The sequence below is a fragment of the Suncus etruscus genome, chromosome 2, assembly GCF_024139225.1.
Source record: "Suncus etruscus isolate mSunEtr1 chromosome 2, mSunEtr1.pri.cur, whole genome shotgun sequence".
Classification (NCBI taxonomy): Eukaryota; Metazoa; Chordata; class Mammalia; order Eulipotyphla; family Soricidae; genus Suncus; species Suncus etruscus.
The window spans coordinates 29,496,142-29,518,860 of record NC_064849.1 but is presented as its reverse complement, the minus strand read 5'-3'; the positions used below and the strand labels follow the sequence as shown (position 1 = coordinate 29,518,860).

General features: G+C 39.8%; 1 protein-coding gene across 1 annotated transcript in view; it reads right to left on the bottom strand.

Moving 5' to 3' along the window:
* EPHA4 (EPH receptor A4) overlaps positions 1 to 22,719 on the bottom strand; it is a 159,127-nt gene that overhangs the window by 64,557 nt on the left and 71,851 nt on the right. The window contains exon 4 of the mRNA XM_049768402.1: positions 19,404 to 19,559. Coding sequence (XP_049624359.1) covers positions 19,404 to 19,559 — 156 coding nt within the window. The remainder of the gene's footprint in view (positions 1 to 19,403; positions 19,560 to 22,719) is intronic.

The following is a 22,719-nucleotide window of genomic DNA, read 5'->3' as shown; positions in this document are numbered from 1 at the left end:
AGTGGTAGCACAGGGGTTAAAGAATTTGCCTTGCAAGCAGCCTACCCAGGTTCAATCCCCAGGATCCCATATCATCCCCCAGCATTACAGGAGTGATTTCTAAACACAGAGCCAGAAGTAACCCCAGAACACTGTCAGGTGTCACATGGAATCAAAAACAAAAACAAAGAAGAATAAAAGAGGAGGAAGAGGAGGAGAGGAGGAGGAGGAGGACTTGTGGTGGAGGAGGAGATAGGAGAAGAAAAGAAATGAAACAATAGGTACTTTGAGTGGGAGGGAATGAATAAAGTATATCTAGGGCCCGGAGAGATAGCACAGTGGTATTTGCCTTGCAAGCAGCCGATCCAGGACCAAAGGTGGTTGGTTCGAATTCTGGTGTCCCATATGGTCCTCCGTGCCTGCCAGGAGCTATTTCTGAGCAGACAGCCAGGAGTAACCCCTGAGCACTGCCAGGTATGGCCCAAAAAACAAACAAACAAAAAAAAAAAGTATATCTAGTTAGGAAGATCTTTTAAAGGAAACTGTGGACAGGAAATGGTAAGTGACTGTCATTTGCATTCCTTTTCAATACACCTGCAGCTGATTGCTACTTAGAGCTGATAAGCAAGTCTCCAACAAATGGTTCAAATCAACCTTTCTCACTAAGGTGGCTGGAGAATAAAATTAACCTAGTTACCAGTTTTATCATCTAACAAATGGTTGACAGTATAATTTATAAATTTTCAGGCCTATTGTGGGACTCTGCTAAATGACTAGGTGCAGTTCACTCCTAAAAAAAATGCATGATGACTCCTAAGAATATCATGCCATCCATATGGCATAAAAGAACTCTGTGCTTCACCCTGGCAACTGAGAGTGAAGCTTTTTGGGAATCAGTAGAAAGTGGTTAAACCTGATTGCACAAATGTCCCAGGTACAGTTGCTCAGAGATCTCAATGGTAAACAAAGACCCTAAGACCCCATCTATTTCTCTTTCACTAACCAGATTGTACTGTGTCAGGTCCATGCAGAACACTAGCTCCACTGACAGATAAAAGTTTCTCAAGTGTGAAAGGTGGCAGTGGTTATTTTGAAAGACAACAACCGATCACTGACAATAAAGTGATTGGTTTCAAAGCAAGAGGAAGACACCAGACACCTTCACCTCAGTGTCTCTTGTTGCTCACTCTGACATCTACAGTGTTGATGATATATCAACCTTCAAGGAGAAGAAAGGAGGTGAAGAAAGAGAAAAGAAATTTGCCTGGTTTGAGTGGGTTCCAAAGGCTTCAAAGAACTGGCACACACTAATGAAAATTTATTCCTCCCAATGACATTAAGAAAGCCCCCTTTTTTCCTCTTTTCCTTTTTTTTTCTTCTCCCAATTTGGTTTTCCAAGAAAAGAAATAAATGAAGTTGTAATGAAAACCAGAGGTTTCTTGCCAACTGTATCTATTCTTACTTCTAATTCATCCTTAATAATGGTTTTGAAGGAAATGCGTTGATGGTAACTGGATGCCTGTTTGAATCCCAAGAAGTTGTGTCAAGCCTGTCCAATAAATGTCCTCACCAGAGCCATTCTTGAGAGAGAACTAGAGAAGTGCCTGCACATGGGGACTCATATTCAAAATTATTACGTAACTCCTGCAATGCAAGGATTTAGGTGGGAATGTTGAATAAGAGTATTTCACTCTCCTATTCTTTTTATACAGCTTAATTGAAGACTTTATTTTAACAGAGAAGCAGGTCTTCCCCATCTCCCCTTGAGACTAATTACCCACAGCCTCTCAGCCTTAAAAATCCTGTTCTTCATTCTGTGATGTATAAAAGAAAAAAAAAGAAAAAAAAAAACAGCTGCAAAATTTACAGGAAAGGTAAGATTATTTCACAGCAGGTCTTAGAAAGAAAATACAAATTTCTTTCTTGTTTAGATTTTAAATCCGTGTCTTGGCACAGTGACTGGAATATAATAGGGTTAAATGAATAATTTAGTGAATAAATGAATCCTTCCTTAAAACAATCTAAGAATTCGGGGCCGGCGAGGTGGCACTAGAGGTAAGGTGTCTGTCTTGCAAGCTCTAGCCAAGGAAGGACTGTGGTTCATTCCCCTGGCGTCCCATATGGTCCCCACAAGCCAGGGGCAATTTCTGAGTGCTTAGCCAGGAGTAACCCCTGAGCATCAATGGGTGTGGCCCAAAAACAAACAAAAAAAAATCTAAGAATTCTGTTTCCCAGGTAAGATGTTAAGGAACCCCCCCCCAATAGGGGGCTGGAGAGATAACATGGAGGTAGCACGTTTGCCTTGCATGCAGAAGGACAGTGGTTCGAATCCCAGGTCCCATATGGTCCCCCCCCCCCCAAGCCTGCCAAGAGCGATTTATGAGCATAGAGCCAGGAATAACCCCTGAGAGATGCAGGGTGTGACCTAAAAAACAAACAAACAAACAAACAAAAAGACCCCAATTAAAACAAACAAACCAAAAAAGAACATCATCTTCAAGATAAAGAACTTGAGATCTAGAAAGTACATCTGATTATGCACTGACATAATTCAATTAATGGCAGTCTGACGAAAGTCCCAAAGCACTCACTCCCAATTTTGATATGTTTTCCAGTTTGCTCTATGACTCCTTTTAAAATATATAAAATCAGGACGGGAAGATGGCTTCAGGAGCATTTGTTTGCCTTGCTCTTGGAACAACGAAACCTCACCCCAAGCACTTTAAAGGACTTCCCACCCAACTTCAAATAGGATAATAGAATATCAGAACAATGAATCAGTTCCAGCCATAGTTTCAGAAGAAAGGGAGGAAAGGAATGATGTTTCTTCAATTCTATTTCAGTTCTGCAGAGACTTGCCATGGTGTGGAAATCTCATCCCTGGTCTGCAGCTAAAACTCACCACAGCGTGGCATAAAAAAATGGGTCAGCCCTTGGTGCTCTGTAACTTCCAGGGTTAAATCAGACTGACTCTTAAATCCATTAACCTCCTTGCCAAAGTTCCTGGTCCATTGTCACATGGGAAAAAGAGATACAACAAATCAAGGACTGCAGAAGCAAAAAGTCAGTGATTAGTATGTAGGAAGGGGCATGGTAGTGTCAAAATTGAGAAGAAATGGAGCAGAAAACTAAATGGTTGTGGGACTCAGAGATACAATACTTCCACATAAGGAAAAAAAAGATGCTGCAGGATTTCAAAACAGAGGACAAACACAAAACCAATGGAATACAGTGCAGTTTTGTCTTTGGCTAGTGAGTATTAATAAAAGTCTGGAATAGACTCAAAGCAGACATGCAATTACAAATTCAGTGCTACCTCCATCAGATTTATTGGAACATACACAACATTTGTAAGTCTTAGTATGCCTAGACCAGTTAAAGGACTTGTAGTTTTAGTAGCATTTATGAAAGAACTCAGCTCTTACTCCTGGATCTATACAAACTGGGGTCAGTCATATGCAAGGCAAGTAGTAAAATCGCTATACTATCTCTTCAGGACCAGAAAAGTTTTCTAACTTAAAATTCTGATGGTGGTAGTACCATGATGGTGATTATTTCTAAAGAATTGTTTATTAAAAGATGATGATATTCAATATCATTATCACATGATTGCCCTAATAGTGATACACTTCCTGAAAAGAATGTATTTTTTGCTCTAGTGAAGGAATGAATTAATCCAAGACTCCATTTGGGTTAGTTATTTATATATGTAACAATAGCACTTAAAAATAAAACCTGAAAACTGAAGAGAATGCAGCATTCTGAGTATAATGGAAAATTTCAATAAATACAAAGCATCCAGGATAGGATGAGATTTTATTAAAATTTTATTTCTGTGCTTATATAAGCATTCTTTTTATATAAATTTAAGGTTTATATAAACTTAATATATAAGTATTCTCTCTAGATATTTAGGAATAACCAACTTTCTGCTACGCAATTGGCTTTCTCCTCAGACTGTCTACCTGCATTTAAATCTCCAATTATATTAGGAGAAATATAATGATAAAGACCAACTTTACCATTTGTAAAATTGCCTATTTTCTAGTTTCAGAATTGACATCATATCCACTGACCAATCAATGAAGCAACACACACTAATATTCAGTCACTTGGGGTCATGGTGAAACGCAAGCTGCCATGCTTTCCCAGGATCTTCATTTCTAATCTCTTCTTGCATTAAAACAAGTAAGGGAGAATTGCTAATAACCCCCACACACACACACACCATTACCACCACCAACATCACTACCACTACCACCACCACATGACTTTTTCTAAACTAAGTCTACATGGTCCTGAAAAGGAGAATTGGTGGAGCTAGAGTCATATTACAGTAGTAAGGTATTTGCCTTGCACTTGGCCATTCCATATTCAATTCCTCACACCCAAATCTGATTTTCTGAGTCAGTCGGGATTAATATCTGAGCAAGGAGTCAGGAGTAAGTCAGGAGTGAGCACAAGCTGGGCATGACCCAAAATTACAGAGAGAGAGAGAGAGAGAGAGAGAGAGAGAGAGAGAGAGAGAGAGAGAGAGAGAGAGAGAAGAACTGACCTCTTCATTTTCCCATTTCTACAGAGAGTCCAAGTGCAGAGCATATTTAATAAACATTTAATGAATCAGTGAATGAGTGAAGGACAGATTGGAGAACTACTAAAGTCCTCTAATGCCTCAAATGCTCACACAGACCACAGTCTTCCTTTAAGAGTGCTGGGTAGGAGTTTCTATGCAAGCTCGTTCGCATGAAGTCCTGTAAAGGTGTATATCAATGCGAATAATATAAGTCAAATTTATCAGTTATGCAAAAACACTAGGATATGACTAATTGTCATATCTTAGGGGATGTTTCAGTCAGGAGAAATGTTAGGGTCATTTCTTTAGTCAATAAGAAATAGTTGAGTGTCTAAGTTCTGCGGTGTATTCTAGATGATGGCAAGAGTAGAGGACAAAAGCAATGCCCTAATTTATTTGACATTTTTCCGAATACTTAAAAGGAAGGGACTCAAAGGGGAAGGAATATAGAATATAGAAATAGAAAGAAGCTAAATAGGGCTGGTGTGAGTGTTGGAAGAAGAGAAATACAAAAACTCCACTTTTTTTTTTTAATAGCTCTGAGCTCATCATTATAGTGGGAGTTTCTGTTATGGGCTCTATCAGATGGCATTTTGTTCATTTGGAGTTGATTATGATGCCTTTTCTTTCTTCATTTTGATTTATCCAAAAAACTATGGAAAACTTTCTGTAGAAAACGGATTTTCACATTTTTCAAAGACAGGCTGGCATTCTACTACTAACCTTTACAGAATGCCAATTTTTCTTTTAATTAGAGTTTTCTCATCAAAATTAAGATACTTTTAAATAAAAATCAAATACCAAAGTGCATGTAAGGAAAAATAAAATGTCCTTCCTTGACATTTTTGGTTTTATTTGTAAAACCTCCTTCAAATTCACATGTAAGCAGAAGATTCCCTGCATGTAAGAACAGGTTAGTGTGTTCAGCTATTTTTAAAGTTCTCTTGTTCAGAATGCCCTTCACATTTTGAATATAATTTAGTGGCATGAAAAACAGCCATATTACAAACATGAAAAATAAAATTCCATAGAATATATGCGTTATAAATTTTCAGAGCAGCATTTAATGAAAATAATAGTCAATAGTTTAGGCCCTCAGCCTCCACACCCCATGACCATAAACATATATATGTGGGTGAGTTTCAAAAAAGTTTATTTGCAGAAAGAGGTGGCAGTGAATTTGGCCTCCAGGCCATAGTGTACCAATAACGTCTATAAGGATTTCATTGGGAACCGATGAAAGATCTCACAGAAAGAATCAGAAAAATTCCCTAATGTTAGCAACTTCCAGTCTAGTCCAGTCATTTGTAAGGAGTTCAGTTCAGTATGACTTATACATATAAACAGCCCAGGGCACAGGTCTGAATTTAAAAGCTCAAATGACCTTCATTGACAGAAAGGGCATAAAATATACAAAACCTTCTGGCCTCTTTCTTTTTCTTTTTTCTTTTTTTTCTTTTTTTTTTTTTTTTTTTTGGTTTTTGGGCCACACCCGGTGGTGCTCAGGGGTTACTCCAGGCTGTCTGCTCAGAAATAGCTCCTGGCAGGCACGGGGGACCATATGGGACACTGGGATTCGAACCAACCACCTTTGGTCCTGGATCGACTGCTTGCAAGGCAAATGCCGCTGTGCTATCTCTCCGGGCCCCCTGGCCTCTTTCTTGAGCTTTTCATTGCTCAAAAAAAATAAATAAATAAAAATGGGCTTGCTCTTTTTTTTTTTTTTTTGCCATTGCAGATCAATTTAATGAACATCCATTCGCTTCACTGGTGTGAAATACTTTCTGTATCGCACAGCAGGTACTGGTGAAAGGTGCTACAGAGAGTAATTATTATTTTCGAGTGGGATGTCAACTTGCATTTCATTTACAGGAACTTGACAAGATGAAGTCCCAAAGAAACTATAGCCAAATTACCACAGAAACAAAGGGCTATCATATCATATCTTCGGAAAGAGAATATATCTTGAAAAATCGTAAAAGGAAGCTTGACCTTTCTTAACCCATCTAGTGCTCTCCTTTGAGAAAAGACAAACTTCTAGAAATGAACTGCAAACTATGTTGGAGAAATTTAGTGAGTGGGAAGCAGCAAAGACATTTTCAGTCATTTCTAAATTCTTTCTTCTTCCCTCTCACACATGAGAAGTCAACATAATTCCTGGGCTGTTTAGAGAGCATGCTTGCTTGATTTACAATTGGATTTAAAAGTAGCAACATTTGGGGGTTAACCTAAGTTTCTGGATGAGCCTCAATAAATATAAATAAGTTCATTCAAAAAACATTTGCCAACATGGAACCTAATATTATAAATAGCTTCAGTGATAAATAAATGGAGATTTGGGAGGGTTTTTTTTGCATGGAAATTATAGAAGTGGAGGTCTGAATACCTGCTTCTGTATAATTCACCAATATCCCACCCTCAAGATAGGCAAATTGCATCTCTTCATGGTTTTCAGGATATCATGGAGCTTTAGCAAATGACCAATATCTGTTATGAATTGCACACAGAAATGCTTTATGTCATAGGATTCTAAAACTATATGGATAGAAAGTATCATCTGCCAAACAAACCAGAAATATTTTTCCTTTATAGAATTACAGTACTAACTTAAGATTCCAGAACCAATGGAATATTGGGTGTGCAGGAATAGTGGGGTGCAGGAAAGGAGGAAGAAAATCAAGTTATCAAATTTAAAACTCACAATGTGAAGAAAATAGATCATTCAACTCAATGCCTTTTAGTTAGCTCTCTCTCTGGAAATTTCTCCTTCCTGGTTGTTCTCATGGTGACTTTCTGTCCTTGGAATCTCAACTCTATCTTCCTGGGGACTTCATACTACATCTCTTCTCTTCAATCCATTCTATTTTAACATAGCTTTTTTTTTTTTTTGAGAGAATTTTTAATTCTTTGTTGTCTGTGTTTTCATCAGAACAGAAAAACAAACATTTGTTTTTTTCTCTCCTTCAGATTATTACACTACACCAGCCCTTCAAAAAAAAATGTCCCACATCTAATAGAGGTTTGTCCATTCTACAGATTAAAAAGGGGATAAAAGAGACTTCATTAGTCCCCTCCAGTTTGTGGTCAGAATAACAGTCACAGCAGTTGTACATATCACAAAGCCTAGTTAAAACAAAACAGGCTGGGGCCAGAGAGATAGCATGGAGGTAAGGCGTTTGCCTTTCATGCAGGAGGTCATCAGTTCGAATCCCGGCGTCCCATATGGTTCCCCCGTGCCTGCCAGGAGCAATTTCTGAGCCTGCAGCCAGGAATAACCCCTGAGCACTGCCGGGTGTGACCCAAAACACACACACACACACAAAACAGGCTACATACACAAGGTTGAAACAAAAAAGTTAAGATCTGCCAAAAAAAAAAAAAAGGCAGGAGAGAATGAATGGGAAACAAATCGTCTGGGTTCACACATAGAGAGGCTCTGGAGCGATCACAGACTTTTAATACTTAACTGATTTTTAATCACCTTTTAAAAATTCCACATCTAAGCCATGCAATTAATTCTGAATGCAGAAAGAAACATTCGTCAAGCCACATAGGCAGAAACGTAACTCTTACATGGAATTTCTTAAAGCACAACTGTCACGTGCAAAAAGACCCAGGCAACCCAGCACAAGATAGCTTGGGTCTCGAGTTCCAGTTCATATAAGGCTTCATTAATCATGTACAACTTTTGGACTGTCAATAAGACTCCAGTGCCTTCGCTGTAAAACCCTTCCAACCCTTCAGATAAGCTTTTGTTAATCCCTCTCCAGATGAACGACAGGTTATATGGCAGAATAAACAGTTGGGGTAAGTAAGTTTTCACTGAAATAAAACCCATGTATCCCCCGTGACAGTTGTATATGTTGCCCCCACTAATTGCTTTTTCTCAACCCTGGCTGCTGTGGATTAGTTTACATAAAGACTGCTGTTCAGGGACACCTCTTCCCAAGATAGATGAACAGCGCTGAACCTTTTATCATAGCAGTTTATGGTAAGTTTTAACAATGAATAGAGCTAAAGTAGAGCTGCCCATTATTAAAAACAAAAATGTAACACACACACAGACCCAATTGGGTGCATCAATCACTTGCCTCTGTCATGAAAAATTCCTAACTCTCTGCAGAAATTTCATCACTGCCTATGTTTCTGGCTTATGTTCCCACAATCTCTTCTCCAGAAACCCTTTGTCCTGTTTTACTTTATTCTTTACTGAATTAATTGGACTTTCTTTTCCTTAGTCCAGATGACTAATTTTTGGCTGACGTGCCTAATAAAACAAACTCAGTTATCTACAAGAAAGTTACAGCAGTGAATGCTTAGCTGTTATATTTATTCAGGGTTAGAGAAATAGTATAGAAATTTATAGCGTCTGCCTTGCAAAGTTATATGGTTCAGAGTTTAAATCCCTGGTGTCCTACATATGCAGACATATGCAGAGCTGCCTGAATCTGTTATCTTTGTAAAGAGAAGTAATTTCCAGCAACTAGTTCAACCCTCAAATTAGAGTGACAGCTTGAGCACATGTGTGAGCGCCTTGGTGAGCATACAGTAGACTATATGTCTGAGCACTAAATATGGTGGATGGTCCCCTATAATCATTATAGCAGAAAAGGTACCAACCAGCATCACAGACTGGGATGCGTGTAACCTCTGGTCATCAAAAACACAAATAGTAAAGAAAAGGGTAAAGAAAGAGGGAGGGGGGCCCGGAAAGATAGCACATCAGTGTTTGCCTTGCAAGCAGCTGATCCAGGACCAAAGGTGGTTAGTTTGAATCCCTGTGTCCCATATGGTCCCCCATGCCTGCCAGGAGCTATTTCTGAGCAGACAGCCAGGAGTAACCCCTGAGCACTGCCGGGTGTGGCCCAAAAACCAAAAAAAAAAAAAAAGAAAGAGGGAGGGAGGGAAGGAAGGAAGGAAGGAAGGAAGGAAGGAAGGAAGGAAGGAAGGAAGGAAGGAAGGAAGGAAGGAAGGAAGGAAGGAAGGAAGGAAGGAAGGGAGGAAGGGAGGGAGGGTATAGGAAAGAGGGAGGGAGGGAAAGACGGAGGTAAGAAATGACTGAAGGACAAAAGGAGGTAAAAATCGAAGGGTGAGAAGTAAGGAAAAATGGAAGGAGGGAACAATGGAGGAATGGAAGGAGTTAAGGTAGAAATGAATGAAGAAAGAGACAAAGGAACAAAGAAAGAAGGAAGCAAACAAAATGGAAAGAAACAGTTTTTGTTTTTGTTTTTGTTTTGGGGGGGGTCCCCACAGGAATGCCATCAGGGGTTACTCTTGGCTCAGCACTAAGAAAGTTCTTTGGCAGGCTTTTAGGACCATATGGAAATGGAAATGGGAATCGAACCTAGGTCAGGGGCAAACCTGGGTTCTACCCACTGTGTTATAAATTTGTCCCCAAAAGAATCACTTTTTTAAGTCATGGAGCAGAAAAGAAAACTCATTGCTTTAGGATTAACTGCCAGTGAATTCATTTACATTTCTCAAAAAGCCCAATTTCATTCTTTATCTTAGTTAAGTTAATCCCCTTTGTAAAATCTGGCAGAAAAGTGTTTATTTTCCATAGCAATCTGATGACCTAAGCAACCCACCCAAATTAGCACAGCCAATCCATGCTGTGATTAAAAACTGATCCCAAAATCACTCCTATCCAAGGATAGAGAAACAAAGAGCAGCAAAAAAATAAAGCATAACTTTGAACTGCTTGTGGAACTAGAAAGTTCCTCCAGTTTCTCAATTTACCCACAGTTATATTTGTCCTAGTGTCTCTATCCCTCTTGCTGAAGAGTGCCAGAACTCAGTACATAGATGCTAGTCTAGTTCCTAACAAAGTAAATCTCTCTTTACTCTGATCCCTACTTTCTAAGGTCATTCTGTTAAACTTTCTCTTCCTGGAAGGAAAGGCACAGGAAGGGAGCGGGCATTTCTATGCAATAGAACTCTTTCAACAGTTCATCAGCTGAGCTGCACAGAGTATGTCGAACCAGAATCTACTCTGAGAGGGAAATGAGAGGGCTGATAGTAAAGTAGGTATACAGTTCTCGCCCCAGGGGAATCTCGGGAAAATGTATAATTGAGCCTGTTTCTGAGAAGCATGCTGTGCACAAACCACTATAAAGGTCCCATGAAGAGTGTCAAAAACACTATCCAGAAATGACAGGGCTCTGTTGATAACAAGCCACTCTTAATTATTCATGGTGGTGAGGACATGGTAATAAACTGACTAAATGGCATCGGCAGGTCATTCAAGCCTTTCATGTTGGCATACATCAGTCTTACTCAAACTTCTATATTTTCCAGTTCAATCCACATGTACTATTAACTCTCATGAAAATCCTTGGTGTTGCACTGTTTCTCCACATGAAATGAGAAGTGAGTAGAAAGGTGAAGAGCCTAAAATAGCATGAGGTGATCTGTGATATTAATAAAATTTCCTGAAGCTTTGTGCATTTTCTTTACAACCAAATAGTAAGTGATTCAATGGAGGTCCTTCTACTCTTTCTTGTTAAGCATAACTGGTATTTTTTTTTTCTTCTTTATAGTCAAAATGCTGACAGATAATCCAAAAGAAAAAACAAGGATGAGGTTTATTCACTAAAGTCAAATATTAAATTATTGACATCTAACTGAAGAAGTATTGGGTGAAAGGCTTGACTTTGTATTATCCATTGTTTTTAGTTACCACTAGCAATTGTATCCCAAGGGAGAAGCTCAAGAATGAGCTTATCAACTGGCTAACAAGCAGCAAACCTCGTGTTCTGAACTAAAAACCATAACCGGAAATCTGGCAATGGGAAAGGTGGTGTTTCAATTTGAGTTTTCTTCCTCTGACAAATGGAATGCAGACTGTACTCTGCTCTGATGTCTCAAATCTGGAAACTGACATGAAATATCAAGTCCCCCTGAAAATCTAAGAATAAAGAACTTTCATTCAAGCATGCTCACAAAAACTCAAGGACAAGAGAGATGATAAAATATGAAATGATCAGAGATCAGTCATTGGGTTTCCCAAAACACTTTTCTGAACAAAACTTGGGTTCTTTTTTCTTCCTTTCCTCCTAACTAGTTCTTCTTTAGCACTAACTGCTCTGATCATCGATCCAACTTCACAAAATGTCCGTGCCCTCCCTTATTATTGTTTGTGACTTGTAACTAACTTTAAAGCTAAAGAAATAGTCTTTCAGGTAAAAAACAAATGCCATTGACTTGAAATCAATGGCTGCTTTTTATGCTATGGTTTACACACCAAAGCCCTATCCTAGAAATCCCTTCCCAACTCCTGTAGCCAAACTATGAAGCATGTAATTCTTTGGGGATAGAGAATTGAACAGAATCATCAGTGGCACCTTCAAGGACTTGTTTAGAAATAGAGATGAGTTTTCCAAAATTAAAGCTCTTTAGGAAAAAGAAATATCTCTATGACCTTGGAAACCAAGTAAGGACGACGTTAGTTTAATTTGCATTCAGATTTTAACAGCAGTCACACAGTACCACTGGGATTCTGACTGGGTTCCCACTGAAGATTGCTCATCATTTCATTATGGTTCATTATGTTGATAACTGTCAGAAAGCATTAGAAGCAAGAGCTTTGAGTAATAGAACTGAAATGGTAATTTTAAAACAATACACTTTCTGCAGGAAGTACAGTGCTATCCTAAATTCAATTAGAAAAGGCAAATGTAAAGACAAAATAAGTAATGCTCGCCATTTTTGGAGCTGGGCTTTTTGAGCCCTTTATAAACCAGAACTTTTTTCGTTACAGATCTTGGTAAATTTGCCCTCATTAGGTCTAAGCTTCTCTAGTAGAAATTGTCTTAAAAGCTGCAATTTTGGAATATTTTAGGCCATGTCTTAAGTATCAATCAATCACTCTTTGTTTGTTTGGCATAGCTGACTGAATTATTCAAGGCCGTTTACTTGGAGACAGATTTGTGAAGGCCCTTCAAGTTAGCAATTTAAAATAATAATCTTTTATTTACAAAGAGCTTCCCATCATGAGGCATTAATAAGTTTCACCAAACAAGTTTAATAAAGATTACCTGAGAGTGCAAGGACAGATTTCTAACTAGAAATAGAGCCAACTGCACAGGTAATAGGACTCAAATGTTAAAGGTGGCAAGAAAAAAATCAAATTAGGGGCCCGGAGAGATAGCACAGCGGTGTTTGCCTTGCAAGCAGCCGATCCAGGACCAAAGGTGGTTGGTTCGAATCCCAGTGTCCCATATGGTCCCCCGTGCCTGCCAGGAGCTATTTCTGAGCAGACAGCCAGGAGTAACCCCTGAGCAACGCCGGGTGTGGCCCAAAAACCAAAAAAAAAATCAAATTAGTTATCCTTTTGTTATCTTAATTAATTAGTTATTAGTTATCTTCTAGATAACCCAAATCAATTTATATTATTAGATTATTTATTTTCCTGACCCAATTTGAAATCCAATAAGGGGTTGGGAAAAGAACTATATTTGTTCTTTTCCCAGTAGGGGGGAAAGAAGACCTTTTACTTTTGACTCACTGCAACTATGTGAAAGAAGAAAAGTCAGCTACAAAAGCCCACAAAATCACAAACAAAGCCCAAATGAAAGTCCAGGAGGGGATTAGAGCTGTGTGTGCGTGTGCATGCGTGTGTGTGTGTGTGTGTGTGTGTGTGTATGTGTGTGTGTGTGTAACAGAAAGAGAAAAAGAGAGACCTAGGAATCTGCATAGTTCAAGGTCGCCCATCATTTCATCACTTATATCAAAATTCCTGCTAAGAACTGACTCATGAAATCCAAATTCTTTCATCAACTTAAATGCTGCCTTTGTATGTATAGATGTCATGATGTTGGTGTCTTGATGGCCAGGTCACCCCCATATATTGCTGCCTTTTTTGATAAATGCAAGTGGATAGTCAATGTTTACACCTCACTGGCAGGCATGCAGTGGGTGCTCACAAACAGTGCTTGGGATCATGCAGCTCCACATGAGGTTAGATTTTTTTTTCATGGAAATAAAAAGGAGAACTTGATTTCCAGAGTGATAGTACAGCAGTGGACACTTGCCTTGAACATGGCCAACCTAGGTTCAATCATAGGAACCTCATATGGTTCTCCGAGTCCTTAAGTAGTGAGCCCTGAACACAGATACAAGAGGAGTAAGGTCTGGAAACTATAGAGTATGACCCAATCTCCCACAACCACCACCACCCAGCAAAAAAAGAAACTGATTTCTATTTAGGGCAGAAGACTATGTGCCATAGAGTTCCTAGAGTTGCCATCAAGTAGAAGAACAACCCTAAAGAGAAAGGAGTGCAAAAGTGTTAGTCTCCTATGTCAGAGTGGCCAACCAAGATAATGAAACTGCTCTACAGAGCATCTGGAGCTTTCCAAGATGCAAGTTCTTAGGTCTGGAAGAGAACTCAAAGGGCAAGAGTTCGATTAGTCTGCAGAAGGTCTGGGTTCAATCCTGCCCCCTCATTTATTATGAGTTTGGAGCCAGGAGTATCCCTTGGGCATCACTGGGTATAACCCTACAACAAAACAAAAATGCAGATTTTCAGACTTGTCCTTTTTTACTCACTTCTGGGCAATTTCTTTACAATTTCAAGGCATATTTTTAAAGTTTTGGAAACACTTTTAAGACTATTCAACCAGGCCTGGAGTATGTCTTTGAAAACATTGAGATGTTGCTTCCGCTGAAAGATGACTGGCTTCCCTGAGGCTTACCCTAAACAAGAAAAGTTTATCTCCCATTAAATTCTTTGAAGTTCTCGAGGCATGTAGAGGGTGTGAAGAACTTTGTAGGTGTTTCCTTCTAAATTAGCCAATGCTACTCGTATTCACCTGGTCTAATTGTTCTCCAAGTGAACAAAAACTTGATTTTACAAGCCAGTGGAGCAGAGTCTCTCTTTGGCTAGAAGAATGAGTCTGGGAGAGTGTGTTTTATTTCTTCATTAGTGTGCCGTCACAGTGAGTGATCACTAAATGCAGGGCTGCATAAGAATGCTGGGGTTGAAGACAGCATAATGAACAAAGAAGGTGCCTGATTATCATGGCTGTCAGCACAAGGGAATTGGGTTTGTCACCTGGCTTAACCAACTGGTAAGAACTGATTAGAGGTTGGGATCAGTCTGAAAGGCCCCCTGATGTTTCTGTTCCTGTCCATCCCCACATCTTGTCAAGAGAATCCCATAATACTGGGGGTGGAGCGAGTGGGGAGGGTCCCATTCTTTGGGTTATCTGAATGAGAGGTTCATTAGGAAACACCCACTGTCACCTCTTTATTGAAATGTCTGCTACAGGGCAGCCCAAGAGAACTTTCTTGCCAGGATGGGAAACTTGTACAGCTGTGTTTTGCAGCATGGCCCCAGCTTTGTCCCTTGTGAGCTCTGGTATGTTTTAAGGGTTCATAAGAATTTGAATTTTAAATTAAAAACTAAGGACTCCAGATTTAAATAGGCCCAAGAGCCTAGTGACTACTATAGAGAATGCAGGACCACTCTATTCTACCTAAATGGAAAACACTTGAAAGGGAAAGTTGTGGGCGAAAACAGATTCCAATTATGCTGCTCCAGAATGTAAGCGCCTACCTACTACCAAGTCTGGTTAGCTCCCAAAGCATTACAACTCAAAGAAGATCTTAAAGGTCTTCTGTATATAATATTAACTTATACAAAAAAAAAAAAAAAAAAGAGAAAAGAAAAAAGTCAACTCAGTAGGGAAGTGGATTCAACCTTGATTTAGAGGAGAATGGGGAGAATGTTTTGAAATCTCTCAGTATTTTGAAAATGCCGATGCCTGAGCCTTGCCCCCAGAGATGCATGCAGCACAGCCATTGGGTGATTTACTTGTTCAGGCAAGGAAGAATTAGCACCACAGAGAGGCTCTGAGCTCTACTGGCAAATCTGGCGTGCAGGGAGTGGGGGAAGGAAGTTATCAGCTGGGGATCAAAGCAGAGAAAAATACATCTGCGATGCCAACCATAGGCCTTAACTAATATTTTCTTTTTTATTTCTTAAAACATAGTACAGATCTTAAGAATCATATTTTACAGATAAAGGAACTGAATCCGGGAGTGGTAAAACCATCTCAAAAGTTTATGGTGTTGTCATCAGCCTTGCCTTTCCTCCTAACTCATGTCAGGGGAACGCAATAAAGATTAGAGAGCGGATGGCGCAAGATCTTGAGTTAGGGAGCTGTAGGAGAAGGAGTTTCAAGAGAATGGGTCAGGATTTAAGGCATAACTGGACCTTTGGTATTGTCATAAAGCTTTGGCCAACAACACAGAGAGTCGTGAGCTCTCAACATCATTGTAAGAAATAATGTGTGAAAAATTGCATTTGATTTTTAACATTTTTTTTGTCGCACCCAGAGGCTGTCTAGTACCTTTTTTTTTTTCTCATTGGCAACTTCAACATATATTTACTTCTCAAGACATTGCATGTGCACACGGGCACATAGTAAATAACCAATAATGTGTGTATGGCAACTTTTGGTGGCTCCCTAAACTACCATGAAGGAAGTTAAAGTAATTAAGTGACTGACCCATGACCTCTTTGGATGCTTGAGCACCAATTAGAATTATGGGGAAAGGGTTGGAGAGATATGCATGCTTTGCTCACTGCTGAGACAAGTTTAACCCCAGACACCCCATATGGTCTCCTCACCATCAGATATGATCTCTGAGCACAGAGCCAGGAATACCTGAGCACTATGAAGAATGACCCCAAAATAAAAAAGATTTATATATTATGGAGGCAAAATTTTCTGAGGGGATAAGTGGGGTCATGCTACCCCTGGTTTTTGACACAACACAACCTGGAACATATATATATATATAGGATGTCAATGTAAGACAATGGTCAAAGTCAGACCTCAGCATTGCTCCTTGCATTCTCCTAACTGGAAAATTTTGGTAGTGGATTTGGGTAAGGAAAAAGTTTATTATGCATCACTCACAAAAAGAAACCAGTTTTGGGGCTGAAGAGATAGCACAGCGGTAAGGCATTTGCCTTGCACAGAGCTGATCCAGGATGGACAGTGGTTTGAATCCCAGCATCCCATATGGTCCCCAGTGCCTGCCAGGAACATTTTCTGAGCACAAAGCCAGGTGTGACCCAAAATCCAAAAAATAAAAAATTGAAACCAGTTTTTAAGCATGTGTAGCCTGGGTAAATAAAAAAGAGTGGAGTTAAGCATGATTCACTCTTGACAGTGCTTGGAGGGCTTAAGGGGTTGCTAGAAAACAAGAATTGGTTCACTGCAAAGCATGCACCCTACCTGCTATATATCACTCCAGTCCTTGATTCTGTGTTTTTGTGGGTTTTTTTTCCTTCTTTTCTCTCTTCTTTTTCTGTCTGAGTATAGTTATATAATGGCTACCCCTGCTGTCAGGATTATTATTGTGGTGGTTGTGAAAGGAATTTTGGAGAACAGAACAATTTCAACATTCCTTTTTTATTTTCTAATAGGGAGCACACCATGTTCTTGGGCCTGGTGCTAATCCTGATGGTGCTTGATCTGATGCTGCAGGGCCTCATGGTTCAGTGCTCAGGCATTTGAGGAGTCCAGGGCCACATCTGTGGGAGGTGTGAGGGGCCTTTCTTGAAGAGTCATGAAATGCAGGGGACTGAACTCAGAGCAGATTCAAAGCTCACCACTCAAATTAGCAACCCTCTCCTGTCACTTTACATTATTATTATTGTTGTTGTTTTTGTTCTTGTTATTATTTTGGTTTTTGTTTAAGAGTCACTTGTGCTCCAGTCTGATGCCTGGCTTTATACTCAGTGGCCACTCTTGTTGAGGCTCCGGTGATCAATGCTGGATGCTGAATCTAGGTTGACCGCATACAAGGCATGTGTCTTTCCAGTCCCCTCTGCTCCTTTGAAAGAAGGTACTTGATAGGTGGGCTTATAGCTACTACCACCCCAACAACACCCAAGCCTGAGAAAACTTCAATCTGGAGCAATATATGTAGTCAAAAGGAGGTGAGATAAGATGGAAAGCCAAATAATAATAGTTCCTAAAATATAATTCTCTAATTCTAAAATGTATTAAGTAGTGATGCTTCATGCATTTCTCATAGCATGTCAATGGCAAGAAGTTTCTGACTACCCAGAAGAACTCTGATGAGGAAGGTGCTTATGCTGACAGAGGTGGAGACCATGACTTAAAGGTCAAATAGAGACTAAAGAACTTAATGAATGGGGGACTGGACATCAGGACATCAGGGAGAATCTTTTTTTTTTTTTCAGTTTTTGGGCCACACCTTGTGACACTAAGGGGTTATTCCTGGATATGTGCTCAGAAATCGTTTCTGACTTGGGCTACCATATGGGACACTGGGGAATGTAACCACAGTCCCTCCTAAGCTAGTGCAGGCAAGGCAGACACCTTATTCCTTGTGCCACTGCTCCAGACTCAAGGAAAAATCTTTACTTTGCAGGCAGCTGACCTGAGTTTGATTTCCAGAATCCCCTCTGGTTTCTAGAACCTACCAGGTATTCAAAGCTTCTGAGTTCAGAGCCACAAGTAATCCTAGCACACAGCACAGCAAATGTGACCCCAAATAAATATAATTAAATAAATAAAAGAAAGAAATGGAGAGTAATAATTCCTTCTTTCTTGTGCTTTGCCTACCGGATATTACTGCTGCCTAGTAATAGTACAGCATATTCCTACATTTGTCTTGCATATGGTTGATCTGGGTTCAATCTCTGGCATTCCACATGATACCTGGAACCTAACAGGAGTGATCCCCTCAGATCAAAACCAATAGAAAACTCTGATAACTGACAGGGGTAGACCCAAAACAAAAGAAATAAATGGGGAGCTGTGTGACATTCCCCAGGGTTCTGTAATGTCTATGTATCTCATTGCTATGCTTTGTCCCTCTGAAAACTTCAGGTCCAGCACTGAAGCCCAGCATGCCCTGTTCTGGATAAAATCTGAGGAGCGCCATGGCAGGCTATGTGAAGTTCTGGGTGAGAAAATGTTTTCTTGGGGCTGGTATAATAGTACAATGGCAAGTGGTTAACCTGGGTTTAAACCCTAGGTTATATATATATATATATATATATATATATATATATATATATATATATATATATATGTGTGTGTGTGTGTGTGTGTGTGTGTGTGTGTGTGTGTGTGATCCTGAGCACTTCCAATGTAGGCTAAAAAGAGAAAAACAAATAGAAAGGAAAAGTTTCCCAACCCAGATGCCGAACAACAGAGTGAAATAAGTCAAAGTACAAACATGTTTGTAAGCATGGTGCTTAAATAAAGATATTATTAGGGAAAAATAAGTAATTAAAAATAAAAAGAAAAGAAAATCTTTCCTTACTCTTCTGCATATCAAGGTGACAAGCCCATCCATTCAGTAACTGAGCTTTTAAATGCCTATCATTAAAAAAGCATTTATTAGGATCCAGTCCTAAGTGCTATGAATACAAAACTAGGAAGAAGGAAGAAAGTGTGATATTCTAACATCAGAACCCTGAACTGAACCACTTGTCCACACTGATTCTCCTCCTCAGCACCCTGCCTGCTACCAGTTTCCCCCACAGCTGTCAAGCCTCCCCCAAAAGTCCCGGATAAAACAGTAAAGCCACTTGTAAATTCTTTCTCAGCTCAAATTATGCAGTCAGACAAGCCCAGAATACTCGACCTCTGCCCGACAAAGTGGCCCGTTGGCAGCTGTGGATTTTAAAGGCCACCAGAACAGAGAGAAAGGGTCTCTCTTTTCAGCTGCAGTTTCTCTACTGGGATAGAGCAAGACGCATGTTTGATCACCTTTGTCCCCTGCCTGGTCCTCCTGGGAGAAGGACTGGCAGTGCCCTGCCAGGTGGTAATGAAAGCTGCTGGCATTGCAGATCACTTACGGGTACAGGGCATGGAGGCAGCATCATTGTCGGCTCTGAAAAAGCCTCGATCACAGGTGCATGAGGTGGCTCCTTCCCAGACTGAGTAGCTGTGGGGTGGGCACTTGGCACAAGTGGCATCCGTGGAGAGGGCCTTGTAATATCCAATTTTGCAGGCTAAAGGGAAAGAAGAAAAGGCAAAGCCATGTAAAGCACCACCAATCACAAAGCTTTTCTATACAGACCAAGAAAGACATTTTGCTAGTCACTAGGGACCATCTGGCTTGAGAGAAGGGCTAAGCAACTCACAACATTCAGGATTTTAGTCACTCTTAAAAGGTCTTCAACATTCTTGGCTTAGACAAAAAGCCCAATGGGGTGAGAGGAGTCTTAAAACCAGTGGTATCAAAGAAACTCACTACTCCAGTATACTCTGTGCTCTGGAGCCTCTGCCATTCAGCCTACTTTCATGCATGTTGTTGGTTAATACTTGCAACAGCCCTTTCTTTGGGCATCATTACCAGCTTTCCTCTAGATGCCAGTTTAGCGTCATAAATTGCTAATACCAAATCATGCACCTGGAAAATGTCAGAGGCCAGTTTGGACCCCAAGTTAAAGTCAGTCCCCTAAGCCTCTCCTCGGTTATGGAGTCTGGAATGTGAGAATGTGGTCTTGAACCAACCCGTTGGAAGTGTGTCAAAGTGCTAACAACAACAAAAATTTGTGGGTGATTATTTCTAATTAAAGCTACAGAAAGAACCAGAGTGAATGAGCAGCAAAAGCAACCAAGCATGAAGGCAAATTGTTAAAAAAACATGGGTCACAATTTCAGGGGAAATTAGAGAAACTACCAAACATAGATTCTAGAATAGCATTTGTTCAAGTTACTCTTTAAGACCAGTACATGTTGTATGCTTATCTTTAAATGAATCAAACAGACTCTCCTATTTTCTTCCCTTGATTTTTCCAACACCCTTGGTGTCATTCTGTACACACACTCCTAGCACTGGTGCAGAGCACATGGGCCATATAGTTCTTCATGCACCTGACTTTGTGAGCTTTCCATGAACTCATCTTTGCAAACATCACACTGTCACCCAGGACTGCTTTGACTCATGTGGAAAAAGTCAATAATGCTGTGAAACCTCACATTAAAAAATAATTAATAGAGCTTGCTCTCCCCTTCATATGCCCCTTTGCCCTTCATAAGTCCAGAGAGACAAGGTTATTAAAATTGGTTATTTCAGGGGCCAAAGTGTAATTCTAGTGGTTAGGGTGATTTTCTTGCATGTGGCTCTTCCAGGTTCATTGTCATGACTCCCAAAACCTGCCATGAGTGTTCACTAAGCATAGCATCGATGTCAGCTCTAAGAACCACTAGGTGCTTGGTGTGGCCCAAAATAACAGTAACAAAATTGAATCATTTTGTTCTGCCTCATAAATTGAGGGAAAAGAAAACTGGATGGTACCAGAACCAAATAGTCATAAGAACAATGAGTAGAAATAAAAAAGGATCAGACTTAAACACCAAACCCAAAGTCAACGACAACAGAATCAATAGCCAATCTTCAACAAGCTATACACAGAGGAGACCAGTTACTCTTGCAGTCTGGGGAGCAAAGCAGAGGAATGCTGGGAACTGGAGTGAAGGGAGGACAACACTGGTGGTGGGATACCCCTGATTTAATGCTACTATGTAACGCAAATATTATTGTGAAAAATTTGTGATTCACATAGTTGGCAATAAAAATTATTTATAAAAATGGTTACTTGGTAAAATCTATGTAAAAACAAGAAATATGAGTCTGATTTATTCTCAATTCTCCCCATTTATTATGTCCAGTAATCAAAAATGGCAGGTGGAACAGGACCCATTAAAATATTTCCCAGTAGCCTGATCACAGAGACTGACCAGGCCAGCAATCCAGCAGATACTACACCAAAGGGGTGATATGGAAATCTCCATAAAAATGTTTGATCTTCTGGGGGAATCGGCCCTTCTGCTGTTACTCATCCATCAAACGTCCGTATGGCTCCCAGTTGAAATCTGTTCCTCCCTTTTGCACATCCTGTTGGTATTTTCTTAATCATGCTCTTATAATGGCAAGCGGAAAGGGAGTTCATCAGAAGCTCCAGGAAAAGCTCATGACTACTTGGAGCATTATTAACCAACTTTGTTTATGGAATTTCCTTTTAACGAGCCTAAACTTTATGATGTGTGGAGCACCGGCCATAAAAGCGCCCTGAGATCAATCTCTCCCTTATTTGCTTTCGTCTTCCAGTGGACCGGAGCATCTTAGAAAAACAAGCTGCTCCAATGACTGTGATTTATGTGTCTCAAGTTGATACACATCACATAATTAGATAAGGTTCAACATGCAAGGTGCTTTTTGGTCATGCTTAAAGATGGCCCTGGGGTTTCGATTCAAATCAGAAACCTTGGCTTTGGCAGGAAAAAAAGCACGGAAGGTCAAGCCAGGCCTTTGCACAGCAAACTCAATGAGACCCTGAGACCAGACCCAAGCCCACAAGTGACACAGACAACTTGTAGAAATCTGGCCTGTTGATGCCAAGACTGCCAAGAAGATATAAGTCGCTTCTGGGCTTTTAAGATCTTGGAGGAAAAGTTGCCATATTCCTAACTGATTGCTGCATACCTCCACCTCATCAGGCATTCAAAACACCCCTGCACTTAGTGCATGACTAAAACAAACAAATCTGAGCCATTTCAAAAATATAAACTATATATATATATAAATATTAAAATAGCACGTTCTAGAGTTTGTGAATGGAAAAGTGTATATATGAGTGTGTGTGTGTGTGTGTGTGTGTGTGTGTGTGTGTGTGTGTGTGTGCAGGACACTGCTATTTCTCAACTTAGATATTAAACGCATACTCCATAAACATCAAGTGCAGGATGTCTCAAATGTCTTAAGCTCAAAAATTAATTGTACCCATTATAGAACATAGATTTGCTTACGTATATATTATAGTTAGATTTCTAACTCATATTTTATTGATGTATAAAGGGAAAATGCATTTGAAACTTTACATTTTCGTCTATATTTTTCCTACATATCGAAGCATAATAGACATTCATTTGGATGGATACAGAATTTTACACTTGGACCAGGCATTGGAAAACTAGGATATCTGCTTTCTAAGCACGCAAACTATTTCTACTCTCTTTCTCTCCTGCTTAACAAATGTAAGCAGAAAACATAAAATGACCATTGTGCTATTCTTAGTCACCCTGGCCATATTCTTTTGTCTTTAGCTACATGAAGATCATGTTATTAATATTTCAAGATTCTTAGAAAGAATTTCTCAAAAAACA